General features: G+C 47.4%; 1 protein-coding gene across 1 annotated transcript; it reads left to right on the top strand.

The window, feature by feature from the left end:
* Positions 1 to 525: 525 nt before the first annotated feature.
* Positions 526 to 5,020, top strand: si:ch73-330k17.3 (IGFBP domain-containing protein). The gene is made up of 4 exons (XM_029647213.2): positions 526 to 999; positions 3,774 to 3,861; positions 4,170 to 4,386; positions 4,612 to 5,020. Exons 1-4 carry the CDS (start codon positions 624 to 626, stop codon positions 4,660 to 4,662), a joined length of 732 nt encoding a protein of 243 aa, XP_029503073.1. The 5' UTR covers positions 526 to 623; the 3' UTR covers positions 4,663 to 5,020.
* The last annotated feature ends 16,885 nt before the right edge of the window (positions 5,021 to 21,905 follow it).

Raw genomic sequence — 21,905 nt, forward strand, 5'->3', positions numbered from 1 at the left:
GTCTGACCTCAGAGACGTCGTGTACATATTCGTTTTAAGGCACACGACTCGCTAGACGTTTATTACGGGGCCTCCAGACTTCTAGAAAGCACAGAGGGTTGTTCAGATAACCTGCCAATGTCTAATCTTGTCCTTTTGGCCTTGTAAGAAGGTCACTATCTGATCCCACTGAATTGCCCCATTTGGTTTTCGTCATGTGACCTGTATTACAAAGGGTCTTTGTAAGAGTCTTGTACAGCAGACCTGGATCAAGCTAATCTACTACAAAAATCACTGCGAAAGAAAGATTTATTTGGAATGAACAAACAACAACGAAGGAGATGGTAAAGATAAGGGGGTTGATGGATAACACACACTACACACACTACACACACACGCACTATACACACACATTCACTACACACACTACACACACACGCACTATACACACTACACACACACGCACTATACACACACATTCACTACACACAGCAACCTTACTGTAATACCCCCCCCCCCCCCCTCTTCATTCATTGGCTGCTACTGGGGGTGGAGAGGTGGTGTAAACTGCCTAGGTGTTGCCAATGACGCCCGCATAAAAGATCCTCACCAAGTCCTCTCACCTCATACGCGACACCGCCAGAATGATCATCAGTCATTGTCATACACAGATGTGGCTGTTGGTAGTAGCAGTAGCAGTATCACCGGGGGTGTCAGGGTCAGAGACCTCACACCGATCCGAGGCCCAGTCCCAGACCCTCCAGGCCCTCCACTGTCCGCCCTGTGAGAGGATCCACTGCACCCACCGCCGGGCCCTGAAGCTCCAGTGTAAAGGTGGCCTGACCACTGGGGTCTGTGGCTGCTGCCCAGCCTGTGCCAGGACAGCTGGGGAGAGCTGTGGTGGGACCTGGGACTACCTGGGCAAGTGTGACGAGGGGCTGGTGTGTGTCTACCAGGAGTCTGTCTCGGCTGCTGAGGGAATACCAGACGTAGAGGAACGTAAAGGTATCTGTAAAGCAGGTAGGATACACTGACGGACAACACCATGTTATTCAATGCACTTCTCTTATGGTGATCACATCAGTGCAGGACAATTTGATCACTATAAGTGGTTGAGCACTAAAACCATGTTCACTGTGAGCGGAGTGCACTGTCGCGAAATCAAGGAGGAGAATATCCCTGGACCCAGATGATAGAACTGCAGGCATTCTAATACTTTACTACAGGGGTGCGACTTTCACTGGGGACAGGGACAGGGGGGGGACATGTCTGAAATTAGATTTTTGCCCCCCACCCACAGTTTTGTAATTGGATTGTGATACAATGCTGATGCTTTAGAACAATGGGGAGGCCTCCGATTGGTCGGGTAGGCTATTTGGAGTGTTAATCCGACTGGATGGATAAAAACAATTATTATATATATATATATATTTATGTGTCCCCCAAACTTCTAAAAACAAAGTTGCGCCCCTGCTTTACGATACACGATGCATGATAAAATCTCATTGGTTTTGAATGAGAAGCGCTGCAACTGTGCTTCTGAATAACGGTCTGCTGCTCGTCCATGTAATGAATCTTTAAATGATACGACGTACATTCCATACCTGAGATGTAATCAATTGAGCTGTGGAGACGTACGCACCAGAAATTGGCACCAACGAGGCTATTCTTATTTACGAGCTGTGAAATGCGATAGTGTCGGTGAAGGAATCCTTTGAATCAAAGATACCTTCTCCTGTTAACAGTTAACACATAATTACACCTGTTATCTAGACGTATGGTGAAATTAATGGTCCTACCTGTTGTCTAATCTCATGCTGATATTTATGGTCCTATCTGTTACTATCGTCTGTATAGTTAAGGATTCAATTGTTGTAGATTCTCCTATTTAATATATCCGACATCACAGAGAAATAGCCAAATCTGACCACTACAGACAGCTCTATATAGGATGGATGCTCATAGTGGTCCCCTTCATTGTTTTATACACTATTACTAGTAGTAGTTTTACAAGTTTTACATGAATAGTAATGTATGGTTTAGGTTATATGACATGAATTTATTTATTTTTATTTATTTTATTTCACCTTTATTTAACCAGGTAGGCTAGTTGAGAACAAGTTCTCATTTACAATTGCGACCTGGCCAAGATAAAGCAAAGCAGTTCGACACATACAACGACACAGAGTTACACATGGAGTAAAACAAACATACAGTCAATAATACAGTAGAAACAAGTCTATGAATAGTAATGTATGGTTTAGGTTATATGGTTTAGGTTGTATGGTTTAAGTTGTATGACATGAATAGTAATGTATGGTTTAGGTTATATGACATGAATAGTAATGTATGGTTTAGGTTGTATGGTTTAGGTTATATGACATGAATAGTAATGTACGGTGTAGGTTGTATGGTTTAGGTTATATGACATGAATAGTAATGTATGGTTTAGGTTATATGGTTTAGGTTATATGACATGAATAGTAATGTATGGTTTAGGTTGTATGGTTTAGGTTGTATGGTTTAGGTTATATGACATGAATAGTAATGTATGGTTTAGGTTATATGGTTTAGGTTATATGACATGAATAGTAATGTATGGTTTAGGTTATATGACATGAATAGTAATGTATGGTTTAGGTTGTATGGTTTAGGTTATATGACATGAATAGTAATGTATGGTTTAGGTTGTATGGTTTAGGTTATATGACATGAATAGTAATGTATGGTTTAGGTTGTATGGTTTAGGTTATATGGTTTAGGTTGTATGGTTTAGGTTGTATGGTTTGGGTTGTATGGTTTAGGTTATATGACATGAATAGTAATGTATGGTTTAGGTTGTATGGTTTAGGTTATATGACATGAATAGTAATGTATGGTTTAGGTTGTATGGTTTAGGTTATATGACATGAATAGTAATGTATGGTTTAGGTTATATGACATGAATAGTAATGTATGGTTTAGGTTGTATGGTTTAGGTTATATGACATGAATAGTAATGTATGGTGTAGGTTGTATGGTTTAGGTTATATGACATGAATAGTAATGTATGGTTTAGGTTATATGGTTTAGGTTATATGACATGAATAGTAATGTATGGTTTAGGTTGTATGGTTTAGGTTGTATGGTTTAGGTTATATGACATGAATAGTAATGTATGGTTTAGGTTATATGGTTTAGGTTATATGACATGAATAGTAATGTATGGTTTAGGTTATATGACATGAATAGTAATGTATGGTGTAGGTTGTATGGTTTAGGTTATATGACATGAATAGTAATGTATGGTTTAGGTTATATGGTTTAGGTTATATGACATGAATAGTAATGTATGGTTTAGGTTATATGACATGAATAGTAATGTATGGTTTAGGTTGTATGGTTTAGGTTATATGACATGAATAGTAATGTATGGTGTAGGTTGTATGGTTTAGGTTATATGACATGAATAGTAATGTATGGTTTAGGTTATATGGTTTAGGTTGTATGACATGAATAGTAATGTATGGTTTAGGTTGTATGACATGAATAGTAATGTATGGTTTAGGTTGTATGACATGAATAGTAATGTATGGTTTAGGTTGTATGGTTTAGGTTGTATGACATGAATAGTAATGTATGGTTTAGGTTATATGACATGAATAGTAATGTATGGTTTAGGTTGTATGGTTTAGGTTGTATGGTTTAGGTTGTATGAGATGAATAGTAATGTATGGTTTAGGTTGTATGGTTTAGGTTGTATGGTTTACGTCGTTTACCGTCCTTTGTCTCATAAGCAGTTTTTTTCTTGGCAGTGCTGGAGACCCTGGATGTGGAGTCCTGTCGCCCAGAATGCACCTGGGAATACTGTCAGGCCAATCCTAATGAGGTGTGCTCTGCCAGGTGGGTGAATATATCTGGACCGGGACATCTCAGTCCAAACCCGCAGTCCATTCCCTCTCTCCCTCTCTCCCTCCCCTCAGAGTTTCTACCTGTTTTCCTGGCCTGGAAACATAATAATTCTCTCAAAAGTTAGGGCCAATTCTATTGAAAATCTGTCAGAATTGGAATGGAATTGATCCCCCCCAACTCTACCTCTCAGTTCTCATCACTTGCCTCCTCCCATGTGGTTTAGGTTATATGACATGAATAGTAATGTATGGTTTAGGTAATATGAGGCAGGTATGAATTACTGTCTCTCCCTGCGGCAGGTCAGTGTCCCTGGAGAAGCAGGAGTGTCATGGTACCTGCCAGCACACGTCATGCTCCAGCTGTCTGGTCTTGAGACCCCCATCCTCAGCCTCCTGCCCACAGACCTGTGCCCCCTCAGACCCCACCTGCCTGCACCGCTTTGGGAGGTGTGTTCACAACCACCTGGCCGAGCCCCACCGTCACCACCACCACCCCATCTGCCACCACAACCTACAGGTGAGCTGCAAGCGTGTCAAGTTGCGAACGGACTAATCCTACCCAGAATTCTAACTGTATGATAGATATGATGTCATAAAAGATAGCAATTTCTCGTGGTGGTATCTACACCAGGGTAGCAGTGGTAAATGCTTTACATTCCTTATAACAGATTGAACATTCACAATCTGCTTTGGAATAATACATTTCTTCACCTTTTGAATGGTATATATCTTTTCTCAACAGAGTAATGCGGAGGGGTATTTTGTGTGCTTGGTGCCTGGATGCCTGAACTGATGCTTTGAGAAGAAACTCCTGACTAAAATGTTCACTGATACAGTGTGTTACAGATACTGAATGGCAGCTATTTTCAAATACATTATTTGAATAACTTGACAATCATTTTGTGTGTGTGTGTGTGTGTGTGTGTGTGTGTGTGTGTGTGTGTGTGTGTGTGTGTGTGTGTGTGTGTGTGTGTGTGTGTGTGTGTGTGTGTGTGTGTGTGTGTGTGTGTGTGTGTGTGTGTGTGTGTGTGTGTGTGTGTGTGTGTGTGTGTGTGTGTGTGTGTGTTATATACATTGCCTGTGTACATTTGTCAACGTGATAAATTGACCGCATCTTGAATTTTGTGAATAAAAAAGATTTTTTTGTTGTAGATTATAACGTGTCTTTACATATACCAACACGCGCAATGGTATAATGTAGTGGATCAAATATCCATGTTGTTGGGGTACAATAACAACACACATCTGAGTATCCTATCTTTCTGAGTACATGCTCGATTTGTAATAGATTTTAGACCGATGAGGTTAAGGTTGAGGGAGTGAATTTAGACAGAGCAATACTCTAATCCTCTCTGATAAAGTTTTATACAGAGCCTTCAGAAAGTATTCATATACCCCCTTGACATATTCCACATTTTGTTGTGTTATAACCTGAATTCAAATGTATTTAAAAAATAAATATATATATATTCTCACCACTCTACACACAACACCCCATAATGAAAAAGCTAAAAACATGTTTTTAGACATTTTAGCAAATCTATTGAAAATAAAAAACAGAAATATCTCATTTACTTAAGTGTTCACATCCCTGAGTCAATACTTTTTGTAGAGCACCTTTGGCAGCAATAAAAGCTGTGAGGCTTTCTGGGTAAGTAAGAGCTTTCTACACCAGTATTGTGCAACATTTGCCCATTATTATTTTTTTTAATTCTTCAAGCTCTGTCAAATTGATTGTTGATCATTGCTAGATTTTCAAATAGACGTAAGTCAAAAAATGTAACTCGGCCACTCAGGGACATTCACTGTCTTCTTGGTAAGCAACGGCAGTGTAGATTTCACCTTGTTTTTTGTTAGGTTATTGTACTGCTGAAAGGTGAATTCATCTCCAAGTGTCTGGTGAAAGCAGAAGAAGATGATGCAGCCAGCACTATGATGCAGCCAGCACTATGATACAGCCAGCACTATGATACAGCCAGCACTATGATACAGCCACCACTATGATGCAGCCACCACTATGATGCAGCCAGCACTATGATACAGCCAGCACTATGATACAGCCAGCACTATGATACAGCCAGCACTATGATGCAGCCAGCACTATGATGCAACCAGCACTATGATGCAGCCAGCACTATGATGCAGCCAGCACTATGATGCAACCAGCACTATGATGCAGCCAGCACTATGATGCAGCCAGCACTATGATGCAACCAGCACTATGATGCAGCCACCACTATGATGCAGTCAGCACTATGATGCAGCCAGCACTATGATGCAGCCACCACTATGATACAGCCAGCACTATGATGCAACCGACACTATGATGCAACCAGCACTATGATGCAGTCAGCACTATGATGCAACCAGCACTATGATGCAACCAGCACTATGATGCAGCCAGCACTATGATGCAGCCAGCACTATGATGCAACCAGCACTATGATGCAACCAGCACTATGATGCAGCCAGCACTATGATGCAACCAGCACTATGATGCAGCCACCACTATGATGCAGCCACCACTATGATGCAACCAGCACTATGATACAGCCAGCACTATGATGCAGCCAGCACTATGATACAGCCAGCACTATGATACAGCCAGCACTATGATGCAGCCAGCACTATGATGCAACCAGCACTATGATGCAGCCAGCACTATGATGCAGCCAGCAGTATGATGCAACCAGCACTATGATGCAGCCAGCACCATGATGCAGCCAGCACTATGATGCAACCAGCACTATGATGCAGTCAGCACTATGATGCAACCAGCACTATGATGCAACCAGCACTATGATGCAGCCAGCACTATGATGCAGCCAGCACTATGATGCAGCCAGCACTATGATGCAGCCAGCACTATGATGCAACCAGCACTATGATGCAGCCAGCACTATGATGCAACCAGCACTATGATGCAGCCACCACTATGATGCAACCAGCACTATGATGCAACCAGCACTATGATGCAGCCACCACTATGATGCAGTCAGCACTATGATGCAACCAGCACTATGATGCAGCCACCACTATGATGCAGCCAGCACTATGATGCAGCCAGCACTATGATGCAGCCAGCACCCTGATGCAACCAGCACTATGATGCAGCCAGCACTATGATGCAACCAGCACCATGATGCAGCCAGCACTATGATGCAACCAGCACTATGATGCAGTCAGCACTATGATGCAACCAGCACTATGATGCAACCAGCACTATGATGCAGCCAGCACTATGATGCAGCCAGCACTATGATGCAGCCAGCACTATGATGCAACCAGCACTATGATGCAGCCAGCACTATGATGCAACCAGCACTATGATGCAGCCACCACTATGATGCAGCCACCACTATGATGCAACCAGCACTATGATGCAGCCACCACTATGATGCAGCCACCACTATGATGCAACCAGCACTATGATGCAGCCAGCACTATGATGCAGCCAGCACCATGATGCAACCAGCACTATGATGCAACCAGCACTATGATGCAACCACCACTATGATGCAACCAGCACTATGATGCAGCCAGCACTATGATGCAGCCAGCACTATGATGCAGTCAGCACTATGATGCAACCAGCACTATGATGCAGCCAGCACTATGATAAAACCAGCACTATGATGCAACCAGCACTATGATGCAGCCAGCACTATGATGCAGCCAGCAGTATGATGCAACCAGCACTATGATGCAGCCAGCACCATGATGCAGCCAGCACTATGATGCAACCAGCACTATGATGCAGTCAGCACTATGATGCAACCAGCACTATGATGCAGCCAGCACTATGATGCAGCCAGCACTATGATGCAGCCAGCACTATGATGCAACCAGCACTATGATGCAACCAGCACTATGATGCAGCCAGCACTATGATGCAACCAGCACTATGATGCAGCCACCACTATGATGCAGCCACCACTATGATGCAACCAGCACTATGATACAGCCAGCACTATGATGCAGCCAGCACTATGATACAGCCAGCACTATGATACAGCCAGCACTATGATACAGCCAGCACTATGATGCAGCCAGCACTATGATGCAACCAGCACTATGATGCAGCCAGCACTATGATGCAGCCAGCACTATGATGCAGCCAGCACTATGATGCAGCCAGCACTATGATGCAACCAGCACTATGATGCAACCAGCACTATGATGCAGCCACCACTATGATGCAGTCAGCACTATGATGCAGCCAGCACTATGATGCAGCCACCACTATGATACAGCCAGCACTATGATGCAACCGACACTATGATGCAGTCAGCACTATGATGCAGTCAGCACTATGATGCAGTCAGCACTATGATGCAACCAGCACTATGATGCAGCCACCACTATGATGCAGCCAGCACTATGATGCAGCCACCACTATGATACAGCCAGCACTATGATGCAACCGACACTATGATGCAACCAGCACTATGATGCAGTCAGCACTATGATGCAACCAGCACTATGATGCAACCAGCACTATGATGCAGCCAGCACTATGATGCAGCCAGCACTATGATGCAACCAGCACTATGATGCAACCAGCACTATGATGCAGCCAGCACTATGATGCAACCAGCACTATGATGCAGCCACCACTATGATGCAGCCACCACTATGATGCAACCAGCACTATGATACAGCCAGCACTATGATGCAGCCAGCACTATGATACAGCCAGCACTATGATACAGCCAGCACTATGATGCAGCCAGCACTATGATGCAACCAGCACTATGATGCAGCCAGCACTATGATGCAGCCAGCAGTATGATGCAACCAGCACTATGATGCAGCCAGCACCATGATGCAGCCAGCACTATGATGCAACCAGCACTATGATGCAGTCAGCACTATGATGCAACCAGCACTATGATGCAACCAGCACTATGATGCAGCCAGCACTATGATGCAGCCAGCACTATGATGCAGCCAGCACTATGATGCAGCCAGCACTATGATGCAACCAGCACTATGATGCAGCCAGCACTATGATGCAACCAGCACTATGATGCAGCCACCACTATGATGCAACCAGCACTATGATGCAACCAGCACTATGATGCAGCCACCACTATGATGCAGTCAGCACTATGATGCAACCAGCACTATGATGCAGCCACCACTATGATGCAGCCAGCACTATGATGCAGCCAGCACTATGATGCAGCCAGCACCCTGATGCAACCAGCACTATGATGCAGCCAGCACTATGATGCAACCAGCACCATGATGCAGCCAGCACTATGATGCAACCAGCACTATGATGCAGTCAGCACTATGATGCAACCAGCACTATGATGCAACCAGCACTATGATGCAGCCAGCACTATGATGCAGCCAGCACTATGATGCAGCCAGCACTATGATGCAACCAGCACTATGATGCAGCCAGCACTATGATGCAACCAGCACTATGATGCAGCCACCACTATGATGCAGCCACCACTATGATGCAACCAGCACTATGATGCAGCCACCACTATGATGCAGCCACCACTATGATGCAACCAGCACTATGATGCAGCCAGCACTATGATGCAGCCAGCACCATGATGCAACCAGCACTATGATGCAACCAGCACTATGATGCAACCACCACTATGATGCAACCAGCACTATGATGCAGCCAGCACTATGATGCAGCCAGCACTATGATGCAGTCAGCACTATGATGCAACCAGCACTATGATGCAGCCAGCACTATGATAAAACCAGCACTATGATGCAACCAGCACTATGATGCAGCCAGCACTATGATGCAGCCAGCAGTATGATGCAACCAGCACTATGATGCAGCCAGCACCATGATGCAGCCAGCACTATGATGCAACCAGCACTATGATGCAGTCAGCACTATGATGCAACCAGCACTATGATGCAGCCAGCACTATGATGCAGCCAGCACTATGATGCAGCCAGCACTATGATGCAACCAGCACTATGATGCAACCAGCACTATGATGCAGCCAGCACTATGATGCAACCAGCACTATGATGCAGCCACCACTATGATGCAGCCACCACTATGATGCAACCAGCACTATGATACAGCCAGCACTATGATGCAGCCAGCACTATGATACAGCCAGCACTATGATACAGCCAGCACTATGATACAGCCAGCACTATGATGCAGCCAGCACTATGATGCAGCCAGCACCATGATGCAACCAGCACTATGATGCAGCCAGCACTATGATGCAGCCAGCACTATGATGCAGCCAGCACTATGATGCAACCAGCACTATGATGCAACCAGCACTATGATGCAGCCAGCACTATGATGCAACCAGCACTATGATGCAGCCACCACTATGATGCAGCCACCACTATGATGCAACCAGCACTATGATACAGCCAGCACTATGATGCAGCCAGCACTATGATACAGCCAGCACTATGATACAGCCAGCACTATGATACAGCCAGCACTATGATGCAGCCAGCACTATGATGCAACCAGCACTATGATGCAGCCAGCACTATGATGCAGCCAGCACTATGATGCAGCCAGCACTATGATGCAGCCAGCACTATGATGCAACCAGCACTATGATGCAACCAGCACTATGATGCAGCCACCACTATGATGCAGTCAGCACTATGATGCAGCCAGCACTATGATGCAGCCACCACTATGATACAGCCAGCACTATGATGCAACCGACACTATGATGCAGTCAGCACTATGATGCAGTCAGCACTATGATGCAGTCAGCACTATGATGCAACCAGCACTATGATGCAGCCACCACTATGATGCAGCCAGCACTATGATGCAGCCAGCACTATGATGCAGCCAGCACCATGATGCAACCAGCACTATGATGCAGCCAGCACTATGATGCAACCAGCACCATGATGCAGCCAGCACTATGATGCAACCAGCACTATGATGCAGTCAGCACTATGATGCAACCAGCACTATGATGCAACCAGCACTATGATGCAGCCAGCACTATGATGCAGCCAGCACTATGATGCAGCCAGCACTATGATGCAACCAGCACTATGATGCAACCAGCACTATGATGCAGCCAGCACTATGATGCAACCAGCACTATGATGCAGCCACCACTATGATGCAGCCAGCACTATGATGCAACCAGCACTATGATGCAACCAGCACTATGATGCAGCCAGCACTATGATGCAGCCAGCACTATGATGCAGCCAGCACCATGATGCAACCAGCACTATGATGCAACCATTACTATGATGCAACCACCACTATGATGCAACCAGCACTATGATGCAGCCAGCACTATGATGCAGCCAGCACTATGATGCAGTCAGCACTATGATGCAACCAGCACTATGATGCAGCCAGCACTATGATGCAACCAGCACTATGATGCAACCAGCACTATGATGCAGCCAGCACTATGATGCAGCCAGCACTATGATGCAACCAGCACTATGATGCAGCCAGCACTATGATGCAACCAGCACTATGATGCAGCCAGCACTATGATGCAACCAGCACTATGATGCAACCAGCACTATGATGCAGCCAGCACTATGATGCAACCAGCACTATGATGCAGCCACCACTATGATGCAGCCACCACTATGATGCAACCAGCACTATGATACAGCCAGCACTATGATGCAGCCAGCACTATGATACAGCCAGCACTATGATACAGCCAGCACTATGATGCAGCCAGCACTATGATGCAGCCAGCACTATGATGCAACCAGCACTATGATGCAGCCAGCACTATGATGCAACCAGCACTATGATGCAGCCAGCACTATGATGCAGCCAGCACTATGATGCAACCAGCACTATGATGCAGCCAGCACTATGATGCAGCCAGCACTATGATGCAACCAGCACTATGATGCAACCAGCACTATGATGCAGCCACCACTATGATGCAGTCAGCACTATGATGCAGCCAGCACTATGATGCAGCCACCACTATGATACAGCCAGCACTATGATGCAACCGACACTATGATGCAACCAGCACTATGATGCAGTCAGCACTATGATGCAGTCAGCACTATGATGCAACCAGCACTATGATGCAGCCACCACTATGATGCAGCCAGCACTATGATGCAGCCAGCACTATGATGCAGCCAGCACCATGATGCAACCAGCACTATGATGCAGCCAGCACTATGATGCAACCAGCACCATGATGCAGCCAGCACTATGATGCAACCAGCACTATGATGCAACCAGCACTATGATGCAGCCAGCACTATGATACAGCCAGCACTATGATGCAGCCAGCACTATGATGCAGCCAGCACTATGATGCAACCAGCACTATGATGCAACCAGCACTATGATGCAGCCAGCACTATGATGCAACCAGCACTATGATGCAGCCACCACTATGATGCAGCCACCACTATGATGCAACCAGCACTATGATACAGCCAGCACTATGATGCAGCCAGCACTATGATACAGCCAGCACTATGATACAGCCAGCACTATGATGCAGCCAACACTATGATGCAACCAGCACTATGATGCAGCCAGCACTATGATGCAGCCAGCAGTATGATGCAACCAGCACTATGATGCAGCCAGCACCATGATGCAGCCAGCACTATGATGCAACCAGCACTATGATGCAGTCAGCACTATGATGCAACCAGCACTATGATGCAGCCAGCACTATGATGCAGCCAGCACTATGATGCAGCCAGCACTATGATGCAACCAGCACTATGATGCAACCAGCACTATGATGCAGCCAGCACTATGATGCAACCAGCACTATGATGCAGCCACCACTATGATGCAGCCACCACTATGATGCAACCAGCACTATGATACAGCCAGCACTATGATGCAGCCAGCACTATGATACAGCCAGCACTATGATACAGCCAGCACTATGATACAGCCAGCACTATGATGCAGCCAGCACTATGATGCAACCAGCACTATGATGCAGCCAGCACTATGATGCAGCCAGCACTATGATGCAGCCAGCACTATGATGCAGCCAGCACTATGATGCAACCAGCACTATGATGCAACCAGCACTATGATGCAGCCACCACTATGATGCAGTCAGCACTATGATGCAGCCAGCACTATGATGCAGCCACCACTATGATACAGCCAGCACTATGATGCAACCGACACTATGATGCAGTCAGCACTATGATGCAGTCAGCACTATGATGCAGTCAGCACTATGATGCAACCAGCACTATGATGCAGCCACCACTATGATGCAGCCAGCACTATGATGCAGCCAGCACTATGATGCAGCCAGCACCATGATGCAACCAGCACTATGATGCAGCCAGCACTATGATGCAACCAGCACCATGATGCAGCCAGCACTATGATGCAACCAGCACTATGATGCAGTCAGCACTATGATGCAACCAGCACTATGATGCAACCAGCACTATGATGCAGCCAGCACTATGATGCAGCCAGCACTATGATGCAGCCAGCACTATGATGCAACCAGCACTATGATGCAACCAGCACTATGATGCAGCCAGCACTATGATGCAACCAGCACTATGATGCAGCCACCACTATGATGCAGCCAGCACTATGATGCAACCAGCACTATGATGCAACCAGCACTATGATGCAGCCAGCACTATGATGCAGCCAGCACTATGATGCAGCCAGCACCATGATGCAACCAGCACTATGATGCAACCATTACTATGATGCAACCACCACTATGATGCAACCAGCACTATGATGCAGCCAGCACTATGATGCAGCCAGCACTATGATGCAGTCAGCACTATGATGCAACCAGCACTATGATGCAGCCAGCACTATGATGCAACCAGCACTATGATGCAACCAGCACTATGATGCAGCCAGCACTATGATGCAGCCAGCACTATGATGCAACCAGCACTATGATGCAGCCAGCACTATGATGCAACCAGCACTATGATGCAGCCAGCACTATGATGCAACCAGCACTATGATGCAACCAGCACTATGATGCAGCCAGCACTATGATGCACCAGCACTATGATGCAGCCACCACTATGATGCAGCCACCACTATGATGCAACCAGCACTATGATACAGCCAGCACTATGATGCAGCCAGCACTATGATACAGCCAGCACTATGATACAGCCAGCACTATGATGCAGCCAGCACTATGATGCAGCCAGCACTATGATGCAACCAGCACTATGATGCAGCCAGCACTATGATGCAACCAGCACTATGATGCAACCAGCACTATGATGCAGCCAGCACTATGATGCAACCAGCACTATGATGCAGCCACCACTATGATGCAGCCACCACTATGATGCAACCAGCACTATGATACAGCCAGCACTATGATGCAGCCAGCACTATGATACAGCCAGCACTATGATACAGCCAGCACTATGATGCAGCCAGCACTATGATGCAGCCAGCACTATGATGCAGCCAGCACTATGATGCAGCCAGCAGTATGATGCAACCAGCACTATGATGCAGCCAGCACCATGATGCAGCCAGCACTATGATGCAACCAGCACTATGATGCAGTCAGCACTATGATGCAACCAGCACTATGATGCAACCAGCACTATGATGCAGCCAGCACTATGATGCAGCCAGCACTATGATGCAGCCAGCACTATGATGCAGCCAGCACTATGATGCAACCAGCACTATGATGCAGCCAGCACTATGATGCAACCAGCACTATGATGCAGCCACCACTATGATGCAACCAGCACTATGATGCAACCAGCACTATGATGCAGCCACCACTATGATGCAGTCAGCACTATGATGCAACCAGCACTATGATGCAGCCACCACTATGATGCAGCCAGCACTATGATGCAGCCAGCACTATGATGCAGCCAGCACCCTGATGCAACCAGCACTATGATGCAGCCAGCACTATGATGCAACCAGCACCATGATGCAGCCAGCACTATGATGCAACCAGCACTATGATGCAGTCAGCACTATGATGCAACCAGCACTATGATGCAGCCAGCACTATGATGCAGCCAGCACTATGATGCAGCCAGCACTATGATGCAGCCAGCACTATGATGCAACCAGCACTATGATGCAGCCAGCACTATGATGCAACCAGCACTATGATGCAGCCACCACTATGATGCAGCCACCACTATGATGCAACCAGCACTATGATGCAGCCACCACTATGATGCAGCCACCACTATGATGCAACCAGCACTATGATGCAGCCAGCACTATGATGCAGCCAGCACCATGATGCAACCAGCACTATGATGCAACCAGCACTATGATGCAACCACCACTATGATGCAACCAGCACTATGATGCAGCCAGCACTATGATGCCCAGCACTATGATGCAGTCAGCACTATGATGCAACCAGCACTATGATGCAGCCAGCACTATGATAAAACCAGCACTATGATGCAACCAGCACTATGATGCAGCCAGCACTATGATGCAGCCAGCCAACCAGCACTATGATGCAGCCAGCACCATGATGCAGCCAGCACTATGATGCAACCAGCACTATGATGCAGTCAGCACTATGATGCAACCAGCACTATGATGCAGCCAGCACTATGATGCAGCCAGCACTATGATGCAGCCAGCACTATGATGCAACCAGCACTATGATGCAACCAGCACTATGATGCAGCCAGCACTATGATGCAACCAGCACTATGATGCAGCCACCACTATGATGCAGCCACCACTATGATGCAACCAGCACTATGATACAGCCAGCACTATGATGCAGCCAGCACTATGATACAGCCAGCACTATGATACAGCCAGCACTATGATACAGCCAGCACTATGATGCAGCCAGCACTATGATGCAACCAGCACTATGATGCAGCCAGCACTATGATGCAGCCAGCACTATGATGCAGCCAGCACTATGATGCAGCCAGCACTATGATGCAACCAGCACTATGATGCAACCAGCACTATGATGCAGCCACCACTATGATGCAGTCAGCACTATGATGCAGCCAGCACTATGATGCAGCCACCACTATGATACAGCCAGCACTATGATGCAGCCAGCACTATGATGCAGTCAGCACTATGATGCAGTCAGCACTATGATGCAGTCAGCACTATGATGCAACCAGCACTATGATGCAGCCACCACTATGATGCAGCCAGCACTATGATGCAGCCACCACTATGATACAGCCAGCACTATGATGCAACCGACACTATGATGCAACCAGCACTATGATGCAGTCAGCACTATGATGCAACCAGCACTATGATGCAACCAGCACTATGATGCAGCCAGCACTATGATGCAGCCAGCACTATGATGCAACCAGCACTATGATGCAACCAGCACTATGATGCAGCCAGCACTATGATGCAACCAGCACTATGATGCAGCCACCACTATGATGCAGCCACCACTATGATGCAACCAGCACTATGATACAGCCAGCACTATGATGCAGCCAGCACTATGATACAGCCAGCACTATGATACAGCCAGCACTATGATGCAGCCAGCACTATGATGCAGCCAGCACTATGATGCAGCCAGCAGTATGATGCAACCAGCACTATGATGCAGCCAGCACCATGATGCAGCCAGCACTATGATGCAACCAGCACTATGATGCAGTCAGCACTATGATGCAACCAGCACTATGATGCAACCAGCACTATGATGCAGCCAGCACTATGATGCAGCCAGCACTATGATGCAGCCAGCACTATGATGCAGCCAGCACTATGATGCAACCAGCACTATGATGCAGCCAGCACTATGATGCAACCAGCACTATGATGCAGCCACCACTATGATGCAACCAGCACTATGATGCAACCAGCACTATGATGCAGCCACCACTATGATGCAGTCAGCACTATGATGCAACCAGCACTATGATGCAGCCACCACTATGATGCAGCCAGCACTATGATGCAGCCAGCACTATGATGCAGCCAGCACCCTGATGCAACCAGCACTATGATGCAGCCAGCACTATGATGCAACCAGCACCATGATGCAGCCAGCACTATGATGCAACCAGCACTATGATGCAGTCAGCACTATGATGCAACCAGCACTATGATGCAGCCAGCACTATGATGCAGCCAGCACTATGATGCAGCCAGCACTATGATGCAGCCAGCACTATGATGCAACCAGCACTATGATGCAGCCAGCACTATGATGCAACCAGCACTATGATGCAGCCACCACTATGATGCAGCCACCACTATGATGCAACCAGCACTATGATGCAGCCACCACTATGATGCAGCCACCACTATGATGCAACCAGCACTATGATGCAGCCAGCACTATGATGCAGCCAGCACCATGATGCAACCAGCACTATGATGCAACCAGCACTATGATGCATGCCACTATGATGCAACAGCACTATGATGCAGCCAGCACTATGATGCAGCCAGCACTATGATGCAGTCAGCACTATGATGCAACCAGCACTATGATGCAGCCAGCACTATGATAAAACCAGCACTATGATGCAACCAGCACTATGATGCAGCCAGCACTATGATGCAGCCAGCAGTATGATGCAACCAGCACTATGATGCAGCCAGCACCATGATGCAGCCAGCACTATGATGCAACCAGCACTATGATGCAGTCAGCACTATGATGCAACCAGCACTATGATGCAGCCAGCACTATGATGCAGCCAGCACTATGATGCAGCCAGCACTATGATGCAACCAGCACTATGATGCAACCAGCACTATGATGCAGCCAGCACTATGATGCAACCAGCACTATGATGCAGCCACCACTATGATGCAGCCACCACTATGATGCAACCAGCACTATGATACAGCCAGCACTATGATGCAGCCAGCACTATGATACAGCCAGCACTATGATACAGCCAGCACTATGATACAGCCAGCACTATGATGCAGCCAGCACTATGATGCAACCAGCACTATGATACAGCCAGCACTATGATACAGCCAGCACTATGATGCAGCCAGCACTATGATGCAACCAGCACTATGATGCAGCCAGCACTATGATGCAGCCAGCACTATGATGCAGCCAGCACTATGATGCAGCCAGCACTATGATGCAGCCAGCACTATGATGCAACCAGCACTATGATGCAGCCACTATGATGCAGTCAGCACTATGATGCAGCCAGCACTATGATGCAGCCACCACTATGATACAGCCAGCACTATGATGCAACCGACACTATGATGCAGTCAGCACTATGATGCAGTCAGCACTATGATGCAGTCAGCACTATGATGCAACCAGCACTATGATGCAGCCACCACTATGATGCAGCCAGCACTATGATGCAGCCAGCACTATGATGCAGCCAGCACCATGATGCACCAGCACTATGATGCAGCCAGCACTATGATGCAACCAGCACCATGATGCAGCCAGCACTATGATGCAACCAGCACTATGATGCAGCCAGCACTATGATGCAGCCAGCACTATGATGCAACCAGCACTATGATGCAACCAGCACTATGATGCAGCCAGCACTATGATGCAACCAGCACTATGATGCAGCCACCACTATGATGCAGCCAGCCATGCAACCAGCACTATGATGCAACCAGCACTATGATGCAGCCAGCACTATGATGCAGCCAGCACTATGATGCAGCCAGCACCATGATGCAACCAGCACTATGATGCAACCATTACTATGATGCAACCACCACTATGATGCAACCAGCACTATGATGCAGCCAGCACTATGATGCAGCCAGCACTATGATGCAGTCAGCACTATGATGCAACCAGCACTATGATGCAGCCAGCACTATGATGCAGCCAGCACTATGATGCAGCCAGCACTATGATGCAGCCAGCACTATGATGCAGCCAGCACTATGATGCAACCAGCACTATGATGCAGCCAGCACTATGATGCAACCAGCACTATGATGCAGCCATGATGCAACCAGCACTATGATGCAACCAGCACTATGATGCAACCAGCACTATGATGCAGCCACCACTATGATGCAGCCACCACTATGATGCAACCAGCACTATGATACAGCCACTATGATGCAGCCAGCACTATGATACAGCCAGCACTATGATACAGCCAGCACTATGATGCAGCCAGCACTATGATGCAGCCAGCACTATGATGCAACCAGCACTATGATGCAGCCAGCACTATGATGCAACCAGCACTATGATGCAGCCAGCACTATGATGCAGCCAGCACTATGATGCAACCAGCACTATGATGCAGCCAGCACTATGATGCAGCCAGCACTATGATGCAACCAGCACTATGATGCAACCAGCACTATGATGCAGCCACCACTATGATGCAGTCAGCACTATGATGCAACCAGCACTATGATGCAACCAGCACTATGATGCAGCCAGCACTATGATGCAACCAGCACTATGATGCAGCCACCACTATGATGCAGCCACCACTATGATGCAACCAGCACTATGATACAGCCAGCACTATGATGCAGCCAGCACTATGATACAGCCAGCACTATGATACAGCCAGCACTATGATGCAGCCAGCACTATGATGCAGCCAGCACTATGATGCAGCCAGCAGTATGATGCAACCAGCACTATGATGCAGCCAGCACCATGATGCAGCCAGCACTATGATGCAACCAGCACTATGATGCAGTCAGCACTATGATGCAACCAGCACTATGATGCAACCAGCACTATGATGCAGCCAGCACTATGATGCAGCCAGCACTATGATGCAGCCAGCACTATGATGCAGCCAGCACTATGATGCAACCAGCACTATGATGCAGCCAGCACTATGATGCAACCAGCACTATGATGCAGCCACCACTATGATGCAACCAGCACTATGATGCAACCAGCACTATGATGCAGCCACCACTATGATGCAGTCAGCACTATGATGCAACCAGCACTATGATGCAGCCACCACTATGATGCAGCCAGCACTATGATGCAGCCAGCACTATGATGCAGCCAGCACCCTGATGCAACCAGCACTATGATGCAGCCAGCACTATGATGCAACCAGCACCATGATGCAGCCAGCACTATGATGCAACCAGCACTATGATGCAGTCAGCACTATGATGCAACCAGCACTATGATGCAACCAGCACTATGATGCAGCCAGCACTATGATGCAGCCAGCACTATGATGCAGCCAGCACTATGATGCAACCAGCACTATGATGCAGCCAGCACTATGATGCAACCAGCACTATGATGCAGCCACCACTATGATGCAGCCACCACTATGATGCAACCAGCACTATGATGCAGCCACCACTATGATGCAGCCACCACTATGATGCAACCAGCACCATGATGCAACCAGCACTATGATGCAACCAGCACTATGATGCAACCACCACTATGATGCAACCAGCACTATGATGCAGCCAGCACTATGATGCAGCCAGCACTATGATGCAGCCAGCACCATGATGCAACCAGCACTATGATGCAACCAGCACTATGATGCAACCACCACTATGATGCAACCAGCACTATGATGCAGCCAGCACTATGATGCAGCCAGCACTATGATGCAGTCAGCACTATGATGCAACCAGCACTATGATGCAGCCAGCACTATGATAAAACCAGCACTATGATGCAACCAGCACTATGATGCAGCCAGCACTATGATACAGCCAGCACTATGATGCAGCCAGCACTATGATGCAGCCAGCACTATGATGCAACCAGCACTATGATGCAACCAGCACTATGATGCAGCCAGCACTATGATGCAACCAGCACTATGATGCAGCCACCACTATGATGCAGCCACCACTATGATGCAACCAGCACTATGATACAGCCAGCACTATGATGCAGCCAGCACTATGATACAGCCAGCACTATGATACAGCCAGCACTATGATGCAGCCAACACTATGATGCAACCAGCACTATGATGCAGCCAGCACTATGATGCAGCCAGCAGTATGATGCAACCAGCACTATGATGCAGCCAGCACCATGATGCAGCCAGCACTATGATGCAACCAGCACTATGATGCAGTCAGCACTATGATGCAACCAGCACTATGATGCAGCCAGCACTATGATGCAGCCAGCACTATGATGCAGCCAGCACTATGATGCAACCAGCACTATGATGCAACCAGCACTATGATGCAGCCAGCACTATGATGCAACCAGCACTATGATGCAGCCACCACTATGATGCAGCCACCACTATGATGCAACCAGCACTATGATACAGCCAGCACTATGATGCAGCCAGCACTATGATACAGCCAGCACTATGATACAGCCAGCACTATGATACAGCCAGCACTATGATGCAGCCAGCACTATGATGCAACCAGCACTATGATGCAGCCAGCACTATGATGCAGCCAGCACTATGATGCAGCCAGCACTATGATGCAGCCAGCACTATGATGCAACCAGCACTATGATGCAACCAGCACTATGATGCAGCCACCACTATGATGCAGTCAGCACTATGATGCAGCCAGCACTATGATGCAGCCACCACTATGATACAGCCAGCACTATGATGCAACCGACACCATGATGCAGTCAGCACTATGATGCAGTCAGCACTATGATGCAGTCAGCACTATGATGCAACCAGCACTATGATGCAGCCACCACTATGATGCAGCCAGCACTATGATGCAGCCAGCACTATGATGCAGCCAGCACCATGATGCAACCAGCACTATGATGCAGCCAGCACTATGATGCAACCAGCACCATGATGCAGCCAGCACTATGATGCAACCAGCACTATGATGCAGTCAGCACTATGATGCAACCAGCACTATGATGCAACCAGCACTATGATGCAGCCAGCACTATGATGCAGCCAGCACTATGATGCAGCCAGCACTATGATGCAACCAGCACTATGATGCAACCAGCACTATGATGCAGCCAGCACTATGATGCAACCAGCACTATGATGCAGCCACCACTATGATGCAGCCAGCACTATGATGCAACCAGCACTATGATGCAACCAGCACTATGATGCAGCCAGCACTATGATGCAGCCAGCACTATGATGCAGCCAGCACCATGA

Source organism: Oncorhynchus nerka, linkage group LG17, assembly GCF_034236695.1.
Source record: "Oncorhynchus nerka isolate Pitt River linkage group LG17, Oner_Uvic_2.0, whole genome shotgun sequence".
Classification (NCBI taxonomy): Eukaryota; Metazoa; Chordata; class Actinopteri; order Salmoniformes; family Salmonidae; genus Oncorhynchus; species Oncorhynchus nerka.